At 39.5% G+C, this 13,981-nt stretch overlaps 4 protein-coding genes and 1 pseudogene across 4 annotated transcripts; all 5 read right to left on the minus strand.

Moving 5' to 3' along the window:
- Window positions 1-944: 944 nt before the first annotated feature.
- Window positions 945-1,577, minus strand: cldnj (claudin j). Its single transcript, XM_016232799.1, has one exon. It carries the CDS (start codon window positions 1,575-1,577, stop codon window positions 945-947), a length of 633 nt encoding a protein of 210 aa, XP_016088285.1.
- Window positions 1,578-3,303: 1,726 nt separating this feature from the next.
- LOC107551262 (claudin-4-like) lies at window positions 3,304-4,656 on the minus strand. The gene has a single exon (XM_016232801.1). It carries the CDS (start codon window positions 4,610-4,612, stop codon window positions 3,983-3,985), a length of 630 nt encoding a protein of 209 aa, XP_016088287.1. The 5' UTR covers window positions 4,613-4,656; the 3' UTR covers window positions 3,304-3,982.
- A 1,522-nt stretch (window positions 4,657-6,178) lies between these two features.
- Window positions 6,179-6,863, minus strand: LOC107551264 (claudin-4-like; annotated as a pseudogene).
- A 2,570-nt stretch (window positions 6,864-9,433) lies between these two features.
- On the minus strand, window positions 9,434-10,122 carry LOC107551265 (claudin-4-like). Its single transcript, XM_016232802.1, has one exon. It carries the CDS (start codon window positions 10,120-10,122, stop codon window positions 9,490-9,492), a length of 633 nt encoding a protein of 210 aa, XP_016088288.1. The 3' UTR covers window positions 9,434-9,489.
- Window positions 10,123-11,590: 1,468 nt separating this feature from the next.
- LOC107551266 (claudin-4-like) lies at window positions 11,591-12,635 on the minus strand. The gene has a single exon (XM_016232803.1). It carries the CDS (start codon window positions 12,586-12,588, stop codon window positions 11,968-11,970), a length of 621 nt encoding a protein of 206 aa, XP_016088289.1. The 5' UTR covers window positions 12,589-12,635; the 3' UTR covers window positions 11,591-11,967.
- Window positions 12,636-13,981: the final 1,346 nt, after the last annotated feature.

Raw genomic sequence — 13,981 nt, forward strand, 5'->3', positions numbered from 1 at the left:
TTTCTAGTACATAAATGTATAATGTTAATATCCCATCAAAGCTTGAGATAAATAGTTGAATGCATTGTCTTCATTTTAATGGAATAATCCATGGGATATTTTTCATTAAATCTTGTTCACTAATATTGATCAGTAATCATTTTACTCACAAATAAAAATAGAGCATATACAGTTTAAGGGGACAATGCGACAAATGAGAATTATATTTAACATTATTTTAATCTTTATTTCTCAAAATTATTTGTTTAAAGCATTACAAAACAGAAAACACATTATTAAACACATTAATAAACTCTCTCTCTCTCTCTCTCTCTCTCTCTCTCTCACACACACACACGTTGTGTTTCCATGTTTTATGGGGACATTCCACAGGCGTAATGGTTGTTATACTGTACAAACTGTATGTGCTATTGCCCTACACCAACCCTACCCCTAAACCTACCCCTTACAGGAAACTTTGTAAATTTTTACTTTCTCAAAAAAACTCATTCTGTATGATTTATAATCTTGTTTCCTCATGGGGACCTCAAAAATGTCCCCACAAGGTCAAAATTTACTAGTATTACTATCCTTGTGGGGACATCTGGTCCCCATAACGTGATAAATACCAGGTACACACACACACACACACACACACACACACACTCACACAAATATTAATATACTGATGTCATCTAAGTCTGAGTCACCTAAGGTTTTAATTGTTTTTTAGTTTTTTTTATCTATACAGAGATTAGTACACACAACTGACAAGAACAAATTCCTTTCTTTCTTTCTTTCTTTCTTTCTTTCTTTCTTTTGATAATCAATTAAAAATACCACTTTTCTTATTTAGCACAGAAACCTCAAAAGCCAAGTATATTCTTTTATTCTTTGAACTTTTCTTGTTTATCAGTTGTGTAAATATCACTTTTGCAGTTGATCAGCGTGTCATGTGTTGTATATCACACATAGTTCTTTATGGCATAGCCGCTGTGGGTGTCCGTCTTGGATAAAGTGTATCTCGGTGAGTAGTTGTGCTGCTCTGGTGGGCAGCTGGTGCAGAGAACCGCCCCACCGACGAACAGAAAGCCTGCAGTGACCCAGCCCACATACAGCGCCGCCCCCATCTCCCTCTTCAGGGCTTCATGCACGATGGGATTGTGAAAGTCTCTGATGATGGAGTCAGCCGTCCAGGACACGGGCACCACAGCGGTCAGTCCAGAAAGCATGAAGGTGATCCCAGAGACCACCACGATCCGAGCTTTGGCTCGTGGGTTACTGAGGCAGTTCGTGCAGTCAGCCCCAACCAGAAAGATGAGGAAAGCCAAGCAGGCCAGAGCCATGGTGGTCACGATCAGCCCGCGCGCCGCCTGCAGGGAAGGATCCAAATCCAGCAGCGCGTCGTAGAGTTTACACTGCATCTGACCGATGCGCTCGTACACACACGTCATCCACAGGCCCTCCCAGAAGACCTGAGCCACCACAATGTTCGTGCCGATGAAGGCCGTCACCTTCCACATGGGCAGAGCGCAGATGATGATGGTTCCTGCAAAGCCCATCATTGAAAGAGTGATTCCCAAGACCTGCAGAGCCATGGAGGGGCTGGGGAGGACAGAAAACAACCATTAGGAAATAGTTGTTTTATTTCAGAGCAACAGTGCTTTTAATAATGACATAGATGTGATTTATTTGCAGCAGATTTAGTTGTGATATATTGCTCTATATTGAAAAATATAAGCACTAGTTTCCAATATATGGAAATATTTTTGTTCTGCAAGGGCTAGCATATGAATGACTTTCTCTCGATAGGGGGCAGTATATCAAACTACGGGTGACGTTTAACTGGAATTTGTTCAACTGAGACATTTGTGTTTGGAGCGTGAATGAAACCGATACTGACTGAGGAGCAGATTACTCAACAGAGAGCTGGAGAGATGCCTGTCATGCTTTTATTTCTGTCTTTGACATCATTTGTTTACATCTCTGAGAATGCACTTGAAGTGGTTATCTGAAAAAACTCTGTGACTCGAGACTGTTGAGGATAACATTTTAACAAATTATGCTTTCATTGTAAGTAAGGCCAGGTTGTTTGTGTGTTGCAGCCTGAGAACTGTGTAATATGAGTCTGTGAGGAAGGCTAGGTGGAAGAACTGGGTTTTCAGTTTGTTTATATTAATTATGAATTCAAATGAGTCAGACAAAGAAAGAAGCACTTATGTCACATTACACATTCATGTTTATAAATTTTTGTACAGAAAGAAGAAGAAACACGCAATACAGGTGAAATACACGTCATGATATCATCATAATTAATAAACTACTGTAACCTAAACCCACTGTAAAAATGGCTGTAGTGTAATAGAAATGGTTAAAAACCCCCAGCTGTGCATCATCTTGTTGTGAAAGTGCACGTGGTTTCTTCGACTGACTAATGCTATCAGTAGGTGTTCTTGAACAGCAGGTTTTCCTAGTGCGGTGCACTCTGTGTTCCAATCCTCCGACTCAGAAAACCAAATTAGACTGAACACAGTAAAGCAGAATAATAAAAATAAAAACAAATATCAATAAAATGAAGTGAAATAAAATAGAAACAATTTAAACATCTTCACAGTGTTTTGGTTGGAATAGAGATTCTGTGTGTTTTTTTAATTCCGTCTAAATGTTAAAATTGTTCAAGCATCCTGCATATTAAATATTTAAATTCTGTGCTAACCTGAAATGCATGCACATGAATCTCAGGGATGGATTTGATGTTGGCATGCCCTCAGCATAGATATTTCAAAAAGGCCCATCAGCAACACATTCAACTGTTTATACCTGTATGACCCATCATAGAGTATTGCCACAGACACATAATCTGCTTCTGACCAAATTCTGATTAATAACATAGTATTCTTCTACATGCACTGTAAACACGGCCATTGCCTTTTCCAGAAAGGCTGAAAGGTGTGGTTGAGACTTTTAAAAAATCAGTTTCTCCTTCCTCCTCTTTTCAGCCTCTTCATAGATCTAGTGAATTTACATTCATTTTATTTATGTTGAATTATCCTTTTTTTTTTTTTTTAAAGCTTGCTGGCTAAGAAATCATTTTAATCCACCACTGGCTGGTCTTTCACCACTGAGCAGCATCATTTTAATTTTTGGCAGTTGTTTCAAAAAAGTTATAGAGTATCTGTTCACCCATTTGAAAAAAAAAGCACTGTCAATGAGCAAATATTACTGAAGAAACAATTGTTTTTGCCTAGTAGCTCTAATTTTCACTAAATTTCTTTGAATGAAGTGGAGACAGACTAAACATGTCTGATAGTTGTTTATTAATAGTTTTTTTTACAGCAAAATAGAGATTTTTTTTTAACAGCATTGCTAAAAACCGGGTTTACAGGAGGTCTCCTCCAACACCTCTGTCGCTGTTTTCAACAGTTTCAGCACGATCTGTAATGTTTTCTTTGATGTGAGAATATTCAGTACTGTCAAACTATTATTATGAAATGAAGTCAATGCAGTATTAATAAATTGTTTTACAGAAGCGTTTATTTTAATAAACAAACGGTAAGACAAATGTACCGATTAAGGCATCTTTGTGCAAAAATGCTAATTTATATTTGGAAAAAATGTAGAAGGTTAATGTACATTTTATAAAACCATGGCCTTTGTAATTTATTAACAGTCAGATACCTAAATGATTAATGGAACTATTCATATTGTCATATTAAACATCAATTACAAGAACAGCTTGTTTCTAAAAAAAAACAAAAAACACAGTTAACATTTCAGATCTCCGTCGCTTCCCTGAGTTTGATTCCTCTCATCATAAATGTACACTTTCTCTTTCAGTGATCTGTGGAATCACAGCACAAAATCTCAGTAAATAAACTATGCCATATCAGACACTGTCCTTCCTTCGTTTCTCCTTGGGGAAAAAATCCAGAGATGGGAATAAAGAGGTTTTTACGAAAAAAGGGTCTTTGTAAGTAAAAAGTCTTTGCATGCTTGATTACTGTCAGACGTAGGCTCTGCTGTTGGCAATGGACCGTGGCTGAGAGTACTTGATGTTGTAATTGTCCTCTTTAGGTGGGCAGGAGCTGCACAGAATACCTCCTCCCAGGATCAGCAGCGCAGCCGCACCGAATCCGATATAGATAGAAGGCCCGAGCTCCCTCCTTTGGGCGTCAGTGAGAATGGGATTGTAGAAATCCCTGACGATGGTGTTAGTTGACCAGCAGACGGGGACCAGGACCAGCACTCCAGCCACGATGAAGATCACACCACTGGCGATAGCCACCTTTACTTTGGATTCTTCTCTCTCAACAAAGTTGGTGCATTTTCCACCAGCAATCCCCAGGATGAGCCCAAAGAGGCAGATAATGATGGCGATGATCACAAGCGCCCGAGCAGCCTGCAGGTCCTGAGGTAAAGCCAGGAGCGAGTCGTAGATTTTGCACTGCATCTGTCCTGTGCTCTGGACCACACAGTTCATCCACAAGCCCTCCCAGATGATCTGTGCTGTCACGATGTTGGCTCCAATGAACGCAGACATCTTCCACATGGGAAGGGCGCAAATAATAATCGCTCCCAAGAAACCAATAATGGCCAGGGACAGGCCTAGGATCTGTCGACACATAGACACCATTTTTCTCTCGTTTGCTCAGCTTCGTTGACTTGGAAGTGTTTGCTCCTCTGTTAATCGTAGTAATGACTTCTGATCCTAGCTTTCAGAGTTTTAAGATTGTCTCAGAAGGGAGGAGTCCATGTCGGATGGACCTGAAACCGGGTTAAGGTGAATTTTCAAGCCTGACCAGATTCCCCAACAAGGAATGGCGATACAGCAGCTGGTTTCGGTGAGATGCGCATCAACGAGGAACAATAAAGTGTCACACAAACACAAAGGAACCAAGTCATCAACCAAAAGGATTGGGCAGATATCACACACAAACTTGTTGAGACTCAAAGCAAAAAAAAATAAGCTAAAAATGAAGCTGAGCGATATAATATTTTCATTTTTAGTCATTTTTATTTTGTGTTTTTATATTTAATCATTTTTGTCTATTTGACAGCTATAGGCAATAAAAGTTTAATGCTCAATTTTCAGTTAGTGAAGGATAAATATATAAATTAAATTCTGAGATCATTTATAATAATTCAGAAGTATATTTATTTGACATAGTACTTGCAAATTTCACCTACTCTGTTGAAACATACATATATACTAGGGGTTGCACCGACTAGTCGACTTCAATGCTCTGCCATGACGCTTTAAGCTTGACGTCGACTAGTAGCTGGTCCTATAGAGGGTGCAGCAGGATAAGCAATCTTTGAAGGACTTCCACATTTACGCTCTGTTTCCAAACAGTTAAAATGGCAAATAAATGCATACTCTGAAAGCGCTCCACAAGACGTGTGTGATTATATTACTGGGTGCTCGAAATTGAACAAGAGAATGCACATTTTAAACAGTTTATTGTACCGATAAGTTAATCGCCGTTCTAATCTAATGCGCTGCTGCACTGTAACGCACACACATTACAGACAGTAACTCGTACATCATGCGCACAGAATCATTCAGCGAGGAAATGTATTGTCAACACTGTTCTGTGATTTCTCAATAAAATAGCTTAGAAACGGAAAAGTTCAAGCATATATTTCTTAATAACTAAATCCCACAGCTTCACTACTAGTAGAGAGACGCTGCCAGGTAGAATTATTTCACACACGCAATCGCTCTCACTAATGCATTCATATGAATGTAATCTTTACTGTGCTGCTTTATCTGTATCTGATTTAGAACGAGCAGAAATCTGTGAGAAACATAACGACCCAAAGACAAAAGAAGTGGTAAAAATGAGCTGTTATAGGAGCAATAACCATGTGTGCAGCGCTGCGTCAAGGTGTTTGTCACTGCTCCAGACTTATTTGTTCATTAATGACGTCATCAGCGACTAGTCGACTTTGACTCGACTTTCATCACATAAAAGTCGACTTTAAAAAATGTGAAGTCGTTCAACCCCTAATATATACATACTTCATTAGCATTACATCATCTCTACCAGTAGAAAAACTGCAATGAGAGGAGAAAGAGTACAAACAAGATTTTCCAAATCTTCTCTATTCAAAGACTAGCAAATAATAAGACACTGCAAGCAAGTCATACATACATTTACACATTTTATTTAACCAAACACTGAATTAAGTAGAGATTTCATTCAAAAATGTTTCAGAAAGTGTCAGTTAAAATTATTGTCCATTAGCTAAAGATATTGTGCCGGAACAGGTGAGTAAGTTGGGGCCGGATAAGGTTTGTTAGGAACATAAGCTCCAGTATATACAGCACTCGGTGTGTATGTTTTGGCAGGCATATAAGATCCAGGAGGCCCATACATAGGTCCTTGGTAGGGGTACATGCCTGGGTATTTTGGATACATATCTTCTGTCGGTGGGCAGGAAGTACACAGAATGATCCCTCCAAACAGAAGAAACCCTGAGGCGCCCCAGCCAATGTATATGGATGCCCCAAGCTCCCTCTTTTGGGTCTCGATTGTGAGAACACTCTGGAAATCTGAGATGGTGTATGCTGCTGCACTGGCCTCCCACAAACGTCAAGAGCATCCCAATGAAGCTGATCACTATTGCGATGACGGTCAGCGCACGTGCCGCTTGCAAGTCTTGGGTCAGTCGCATGATTGAGTCTTGGACTTTACACTGCATCTGTCCTGTGCTCTGCACCACACAGTTCATCCACAAGCCGTCCCAGACGATCTGGCCTGTGACGATGTTGGCACCAATGTATGAAGTGACGCGCCATATGGGAATGCCACAGCAGACACATATGCCAACGAATCCAATGAAGCACAGGACCCGGAAACCTCTTTAGCAATCCTCCCCATGTTGAAACCGCTGGTGTTGTCAAACTCAAACACAGCTGTTGGTCTGGTCTTAACCCATAGGTGTCTGAGAAACAAGCAGGAAGTGATGGCCTGTTTGATTTAGACACAGATCCTCACTGGGAGGTGTTTTGCGTATCTGGTTGGTTAATCCTGTTGAACAAGATTCCAAAGAAAGATTCTTCATATATGCTGCCTGCTCAGTACCTTCCATGAAGATGTGACAGATCTGGTTTTGACTGCATACAGCTGCTGTCTTGTCTCTCTTAACTTTGTCAAAGATGATGTCATTTGTGAACAAAGATTTGAAGATTCTCTCAGATGAGTGGAAAATGTTAATGAACACTGGTGTTTTACAAGATTCGAAATGAAATCAATATTTCAAAGAGGTGAAATGCTAAAAAAATATATATACATTATTAAGTACATATATGATTTATGTTACCAGATGCAGTAGCAGAAATGTAGTACTTTTAAAAATTGCTCAATGTAGAAATATCTTGAGCTCAAGATGTTTTATAGACAAGATAGCAGCGAGTTTTTAGAATGTTTAGGCTTTATTTTGGGTTATAATGTTACAGAGCAAGACTTCTTTTAAGTGCCTTCAAAGAACCTTAACATTCCAGTCCTCGCGTAACGCTGTTCTGCATATTTTGCAAGAAATTAAGGTTTTTGAAGAAAACATTCCAGTATTTTTCTCAGTATAGTGGACTTCAGTGGGTATCAACAGGTCCAAATTGTAGTTTCAATGCAGCTTCAAAGGGCTCTACACGATCCCAGCTGAGGAATATGGTTCTTATCTAGCGAAACGATCGGTCATTTCCTAAAAAAAAAATAATAATTTAAATATAAATTTTTATGCTTTTAAGCACAAATGCTTATCTTGCACTAGCTCTTGTTCATGCATTGCGTAATCATGTTGGAAAGGTCATGCGCGGTTAGTTTTTCATCTGTATACTTCGGTTCAAAAAGGTAGGGTAGGGAGAAAAACTCCATCACATTTTCTACTCCAGCTTCAAAATCATCCGACATCGCTGTTTTACCTTTTTTTGTAATGGGCATTTGACTTTCTTTGCATGCTCGCTTTGTAAACACTGGGTCAGTACTTCTGCCTACGTCACGCGTGACCTTTCCAACATGATAATGTAATGCATGAGGTCGGGCTGGTGCAAGACGAGCATTTGTGGTTAAAGAGTATATAAACTCGTATTGTTTTAAGAAAATGACCACCCGTTTCGCTAGATCATTTTTTATTCTGAAAGTGAACTTATCCTTTAATACGATTATAAGACCATACAGATGTGCTTTTTGTGTATTTGTGGTTTCAGTTGTTCCTATATTTTCGAAAATTTAGAATACATTTTATTACGAATGTTTTGCTGAATCGTGATTTGTTCCTAAAATCATTCGTACGCACATTCCAAGCACACATTTGTGAGTATGCATGCTTAGTGAATGATGCCCAGTGTTCTTTGCTCCCTACTCCCTGAGATTGTGAAATCCGTCGATGTTTACTTCACTTCGGAACATTCATTCGCGGATTTGTGCTACGCCACGGCCTGCAGCATCTTTACACACAGACGAAACCTACAAGAGAAGTGTGAAGTGTGACATATACCTCTGTAAATAAATAGGTTTTAAATTCACATCTCACACACTTTAATGCCCTTTGAATGGAACATATAAGCTCACTTTGAACTGGAATCATGGTGGAATATCCTTCTCAGGGCACTTACGGTTGTATAGAACAGATGTCTGAAGTGATAAGAGGAACATACAAAATGTGCAGAGCGGTGGTACGTGAGGACTGGAATTGAGAATGTATATTAAAGAGGCTAATGCTCTATATAGTTGCACTGACCCAAGAGAGAAATATTCTGATGTTTTGATTATTAGGGATCAGATTTTTGCCATAACATTTAAACCACATGTCTTATTTATTTATTTGAAATAATATTGGATTGATATGCTATACCTTACAGTTTTATATTTAAATCCACTAGGAAACTCTGGAGATTAATGGAAATATAACACAACCACTTAAATGCAAGGTCAAACATAACCAATGCCAGACAAGGAACAGGAGCTTAAATACTACAAGAGTGCAACAAGGAAAAGCAGAACAGATGTGGGTAACTAATTAACAACCAAGGAAACTAACTAGAAAACCAGAACTTGGGATACTTTATTATTGTTTTGTTGATGGCCCTGTTGTGCTGATGGCACAAACATACATAATACACATGACAAATAATAAAAAGGTAATTTTGTACACAATTTAAAATAAATACACAATCAATATTTAGAATCCCACCATAAAAGCTGTAATAAATACATGACTCTTTTATACAAAGCAATTTGCATTGCACTGAAGGAATACATCAGTTCAAGCATCCCTAGAGAATCAAACCCATGATGTTTTTTTAACTCTACAATCTCTATTTAGAAGATATGTATTCATAATTCTTTGTGTTTTTGTGAAGAGGAAGAATGAAAATGTTCTGCTATTACATTTTTAAAAATGGTCTCTCCAGTAATTCTACGGATGAATTGCTGACATACAGCGATGAATTAGATCAATCAGTCACTTGAGTGTGCATTTTAAGGCCGGTCGTATGTGTTCTGAATCTCAGACAAACTCTCTCGGAGCAGAATTGGACCTCACAGCGGAGAACTTGGGGTTGTAGATGCGTTCTTGCTTCGGCGGGCAGTTCCAGCAAAGTATTCCTCCTCCCAGTAAAAGCAAGCCAGCCGATCCCCAGCCGACATACATAGCTGCGCCCAACTCCCTCCGCTGGGCCTCCACCATCATCGGGTTGTAGAAGTTCTGTATGGTCGTGTGTGCCGCCCACGACACTGGGATCAGACAGAGAAGTCCAGAGATAATTAGGAGAATGCCTGCAACGATGCACGCCTTTGCTTTGGACCCTTGGTCCTCAATGCAGTTGGTGCACTTCCCACCAGCCAGAGAAATTACGATTCCACAGAGTCCAGTCAAAATGGAGACGATGATCATGGCCCGGCCCGCTTGGAGATCGGAGCTGAGCGCCAACATGGAGTCGTAGACTTTACACTGCATTTGTCCAGTGCTCTGCACCACGCAGTTCATCCACATGCCCTCCCAGATGACCTGTGCTGTGACGATATTGGCCCCGATGAATGCAGACACCTTCCACTGGGGTAAAGCACACACGATAATGACCCCCAGCCAACCCAGCATGGCTGTGGATATGCCCATAATCTGGAGTCCTTGGGAGGCCATTTTTAAACCACAGACTTTACAGTGATAAAGTAGCCAAAAGTGTGCAAAGCAGAGACTTTTGCTATTTATAGGAAAGACTGGAGAAGGTGGAGTTTGGTTCTCATGAGCTGATGATTTCTACGCAGAGCCCCTATGATTGCTCATTTACACTATAAACACAAAACTAATGGCTTTCAGAAGCACAGCAACACTTCAAGGTCCTTCAAGGTCAGTTAACAAGTAGCTTTTCAAAATGACCTTGCACTGACATAAAAGGCACCGTGAAAAGATATGGTCTGAATATGGATGATTATGGTTGGAAATATTTTGTGTATGCTGTCTTCACATGTTTATGATAGTAATTTTCTCATTTGAAACCACACAAAAGGATCATTAAAAACTTTTTTCTGATCAGTTGTGATCTGTAATAACTGGAGGGAGATTTCTGTTAGTGTTCTCATTCATCTCATTGGCAGTTGCTCACATTCTTCACCCAGAATTATGTGACCTCGAGGCAACCATCTTTACATCATGGGCGCACAATTGCAAGAACATTTGTTACAGTAGATAAATGAAAAAATGTCAATATCATGGGCCCTTCCAAAATAGTCTGTCACAGATAAAATATTGATAATAATATAATGAATTGTTAAAATTATGAATTTATTTGTTGCATTTTTTTTATTTTTTAATAGCACACAGTAAACTGTACATCAACAGGGAAACATAATGGTGAATCATAATTATTCATCAATACATCAAAATAACTTTACTGCAGTTACCTCTCAAGGTGGATTTGTGTGTGTGTAGACACATAGATTAATGGCTTCAAAACTCTACTGGACATTTTCATAGTTTACTCACAGGTACAAACATGTGTTGAAACTCTTCGAGCTTCAGTGTAGTAAAAACCTACACTTCTAAAATGTGAAGCGTGAAGAAAATAGGAAAATTTACGTTTGGGGGCCAGAATGCTGCCATCTGGTGATACAAAGAAAAATAACATGACTTCATGTTCAAGTAAAAATCATGTAATGGCAATAATGGCCAGTAGATGGGTGAAGTAAACTATGCATCCACCCACAGCACATGAATGCAAGATTTTATACTAAGAACATTTGGATATTTATGTAGACATTACTCAACTATTATTTGTCAAAGTTTTAAATAAATAAATATTATATATATTTTTATAACTTTGAAGTATATTTTTTCAAGAATGCTTACAGTCATACACTACTCATTTCACGCTTACTACTCTAAGTGTGGGTGTGTGTGAATCTTTTGCACTCATCATGTAGTTAGTATTACCCATGAGTTGTGACACCTCCCAGTTTATCAGATAATTATCAGGAACCCAACTGTCTTTCTACACAAAGTGAGTACAAACTTAACTGTGTTGGCTAGGTCCTGACTTTTATCACATATCCATTTTTATATGTGTGTAATAACGCACAAGAACGAATAATAAGTGTTTGTAAATAATTTATTTATTGAAATGCACATATTGAAATGTTTTGTAGCATAGCACAAATATCTGTCACAAAGCACAACAAGGTTAAATTTACATTTTGTATAAATCCTTAACACTTTAAGCATATCAGAAGAGGGACGCCACAGAGCGTGAATCCAGCAAGCAAAAAAATAAAAGGAGGTATTTACAGTTCCCACACAATTTTTGGCAGTACTGTTCTGTTCAGCGCTGTGACCTGAGACTTTCTTTGTGTTTCACCATTACTATCAAATGTTTGGCAGCTGACAGCTAATTCAACCAGTGAAAACCCATTCACATGGTCGACACAACAAGTCAAAAAGGACCAAATAAGCAAATTAAAGTCACTATTCGCAGTCCTCTTCGGTTCCTCTTCATACATAGCCTTTGTTTCCTCCAGGCCGAGCAGTGTACTTAGCAGTGTACTGATCTTTAGGAGGGCAGTTTGCACAAAGCAAAGACCCGCCGATAATCAACAGCGCCGAAGCAGCCCATCCAATAAACAACGAAGCTCCCAACTCTTTCTTCTGTGCGCTGATGGTCATAGGGTTGTAGAAGTCCCTTATAATTGTATTGGCTGTCCAGCAGACGGGAATCAAACACAGAACTCCAGCCACGATGAAGATGGCTCCTGAAATGATGCCGACTTTGGCCTTGGCGCGCTCGTCCTCGATGCAGTTGGTGCATTTCCCTCCAGCAGCCGCTAGCAGGATGCCAACGACACCCACCAGGATGGAGATGACAGTCAGGGCACGAGCCGCCTGGAGATCTGAGCCGAGAGCCAGCATGGAGTCATACACCTTACACTGCATCTGTCCGGTGCTCTGCACCACACAGCTCATCCAGATCCCCTCCCAGGTTATTTGCGCAGTGACTATATTCTGTCCAATGAAAGCCGTAACATGCCACATAGGGAGAGCGCAAACCACGATCACCCCGATCCAGCCGATGATAGCCAGGGCTATGCCCAGCATCTGCAACCCTGCTGATACCATGCTAGCACGCTGCTTCGCTTGTGTGTAAAAGAAAAGTCTTCGGACTCTAGAGCTGTTTCGGTGAACATGGGAGTAAAGTGGGCCCTTTTATGTGAAGTGAAACAAGGAGGGGCCGCACGAATCACTCTCAGGTGCACCGTCACCATGATTTGCCCCCTGGCTGTGGTGTCATTAATCAAGCAAATCATGGTGACGAGCCTCAGCTCTAATTGCATTAGGGTGGATTTGTTTTTGCTGAACGGGACATTTTATGAATCACAATTCTTATAGATATTCATAGTTTTTGTGGAAAGTAACATTAGTGTGACTCATGGTTCAACGTTAAAAAAAATCCCTAAGAAAAACAGAGCATAGGAGTAATCCATAAATAAACTAGAAGCAATACCGAAAATGGGCGTCTCTAGGCACGTGAAGGGTTTTGAAAGATGAAGTTACATAACTGACTCTGGGCAGTGTGTTAAAATAAAATAAATAAAAATTATAGAATTTTAAAATAGGGATTTTCCCTCTAATAATACACACTGGATATTGATTCACTGTCTTTTCTTTTAATTGCAGATAAAGCTTTAGCTTAGAAGGAGGATTTTACATAACGCACTTCATCTCTACTTAGAGACAATTATGTGACAACTGTACCGTTTTAATTATGGGTTTTAGTAAATAAGTCATTTTGAGCAAAACATATCACATGCCACCCTCTCGCTAACACTTGTGTTACACATACATTTTACTCTCACAAAAAGACTTCAACAGTTGCTTGAATAAGACTGGAAACGTCCTTTCTTTTCATATTTCATGTTTTTTCTAATCAGAAGCACTTCTAAAGAGACAAACGAGAGAAAAAAAAACATGCAGTTGCTGACCTGGTTTCCAGTGTCCAGAGAAAGAGAGAGGTGCAATCTTTCCTAAAGCCACTGCAGCACTATATAGTTAAAAGAAGTAAAAAGTGTTCACTGTCCAAGGGTTTGCAGACATTTAGAGGCACATGGTGGAGGGATGAAAGTCAATCCCAGGTGTTTGCTGCGTAGAAAATAGAAAAAAAGAGGGACAGAGTAAGGGATACGGATTGTTTCATAAATGAAAGAAGGCTCTGTTTGGTGGCCAGAAGTACAATAATGGCTCTGTTTTACATGGCAGCGCATTAAAATCCCCTTGGACAGGAGAAAGAGGATATGGTTCCTCACACACGTACACAGGTAAGGAATGTCTGCAATTAAGGATCCGAGGAAAGATGGTTTGCCAAAGATTACCTTCTCAGAGGGTCGTTTTGAATTCTTTAAAAGCATATCTGAGGCTCTAATAGAATCCAACTTTTCAATGCAAACATGGGATGGGATTAATTCAATTAAAGTACAAAGACAACTACTTTCAAGTAAAATTTTTTTTAAATAGT

Source organism: Sinocyclocheilus grahami, unplaced genomic scaffold (genome assembly GCF_001515645.1).
Source record: "Sinocyclocheilus grahami isolate Dianchi unplaced genomic scaffold, SAMN03320097.WGS_v1.1 scaffold419.1, whole genome shotgun sequence".
Taxonomy (NCBI): domain Eukaryota; kingdom Metazoa; phylum Chordata; class Actinopteri; order Cypriniformes; family Cyprinidae; genus Sinocyclocheilus; species Sinocyclocheilus grahami.

Coding starts and splice junctions, on each gene's coding strand:
- cldnj (XM_016232799.1), bottom strand. CDS start 1,577: ATGGCTCTGCAGGTCTTGGGAATCACTCTTTCAATGATGGGCTTTGCA.
- LOC107551262 (XM_016232801.1), bottom strand. CDS start 4,612: ATGGTGTCTATGTGTCGACAGATCCTAGGCCTGTCCCTGGCCATTATT.
- LOC107551265 (XM_016232802.1), bottom strand. CDS start 10,122: ATGGCCTCCCAAGGACTCCAGATTATGGGCATATCCACAGCCATGCTG.
- LOC107551266 (XM_016232803.1), bottom strand. CDS start 12,588: ATGGTATCAGCAGGGTTGCAGATGCTGGGCATAGCCCTGGCTATCATC.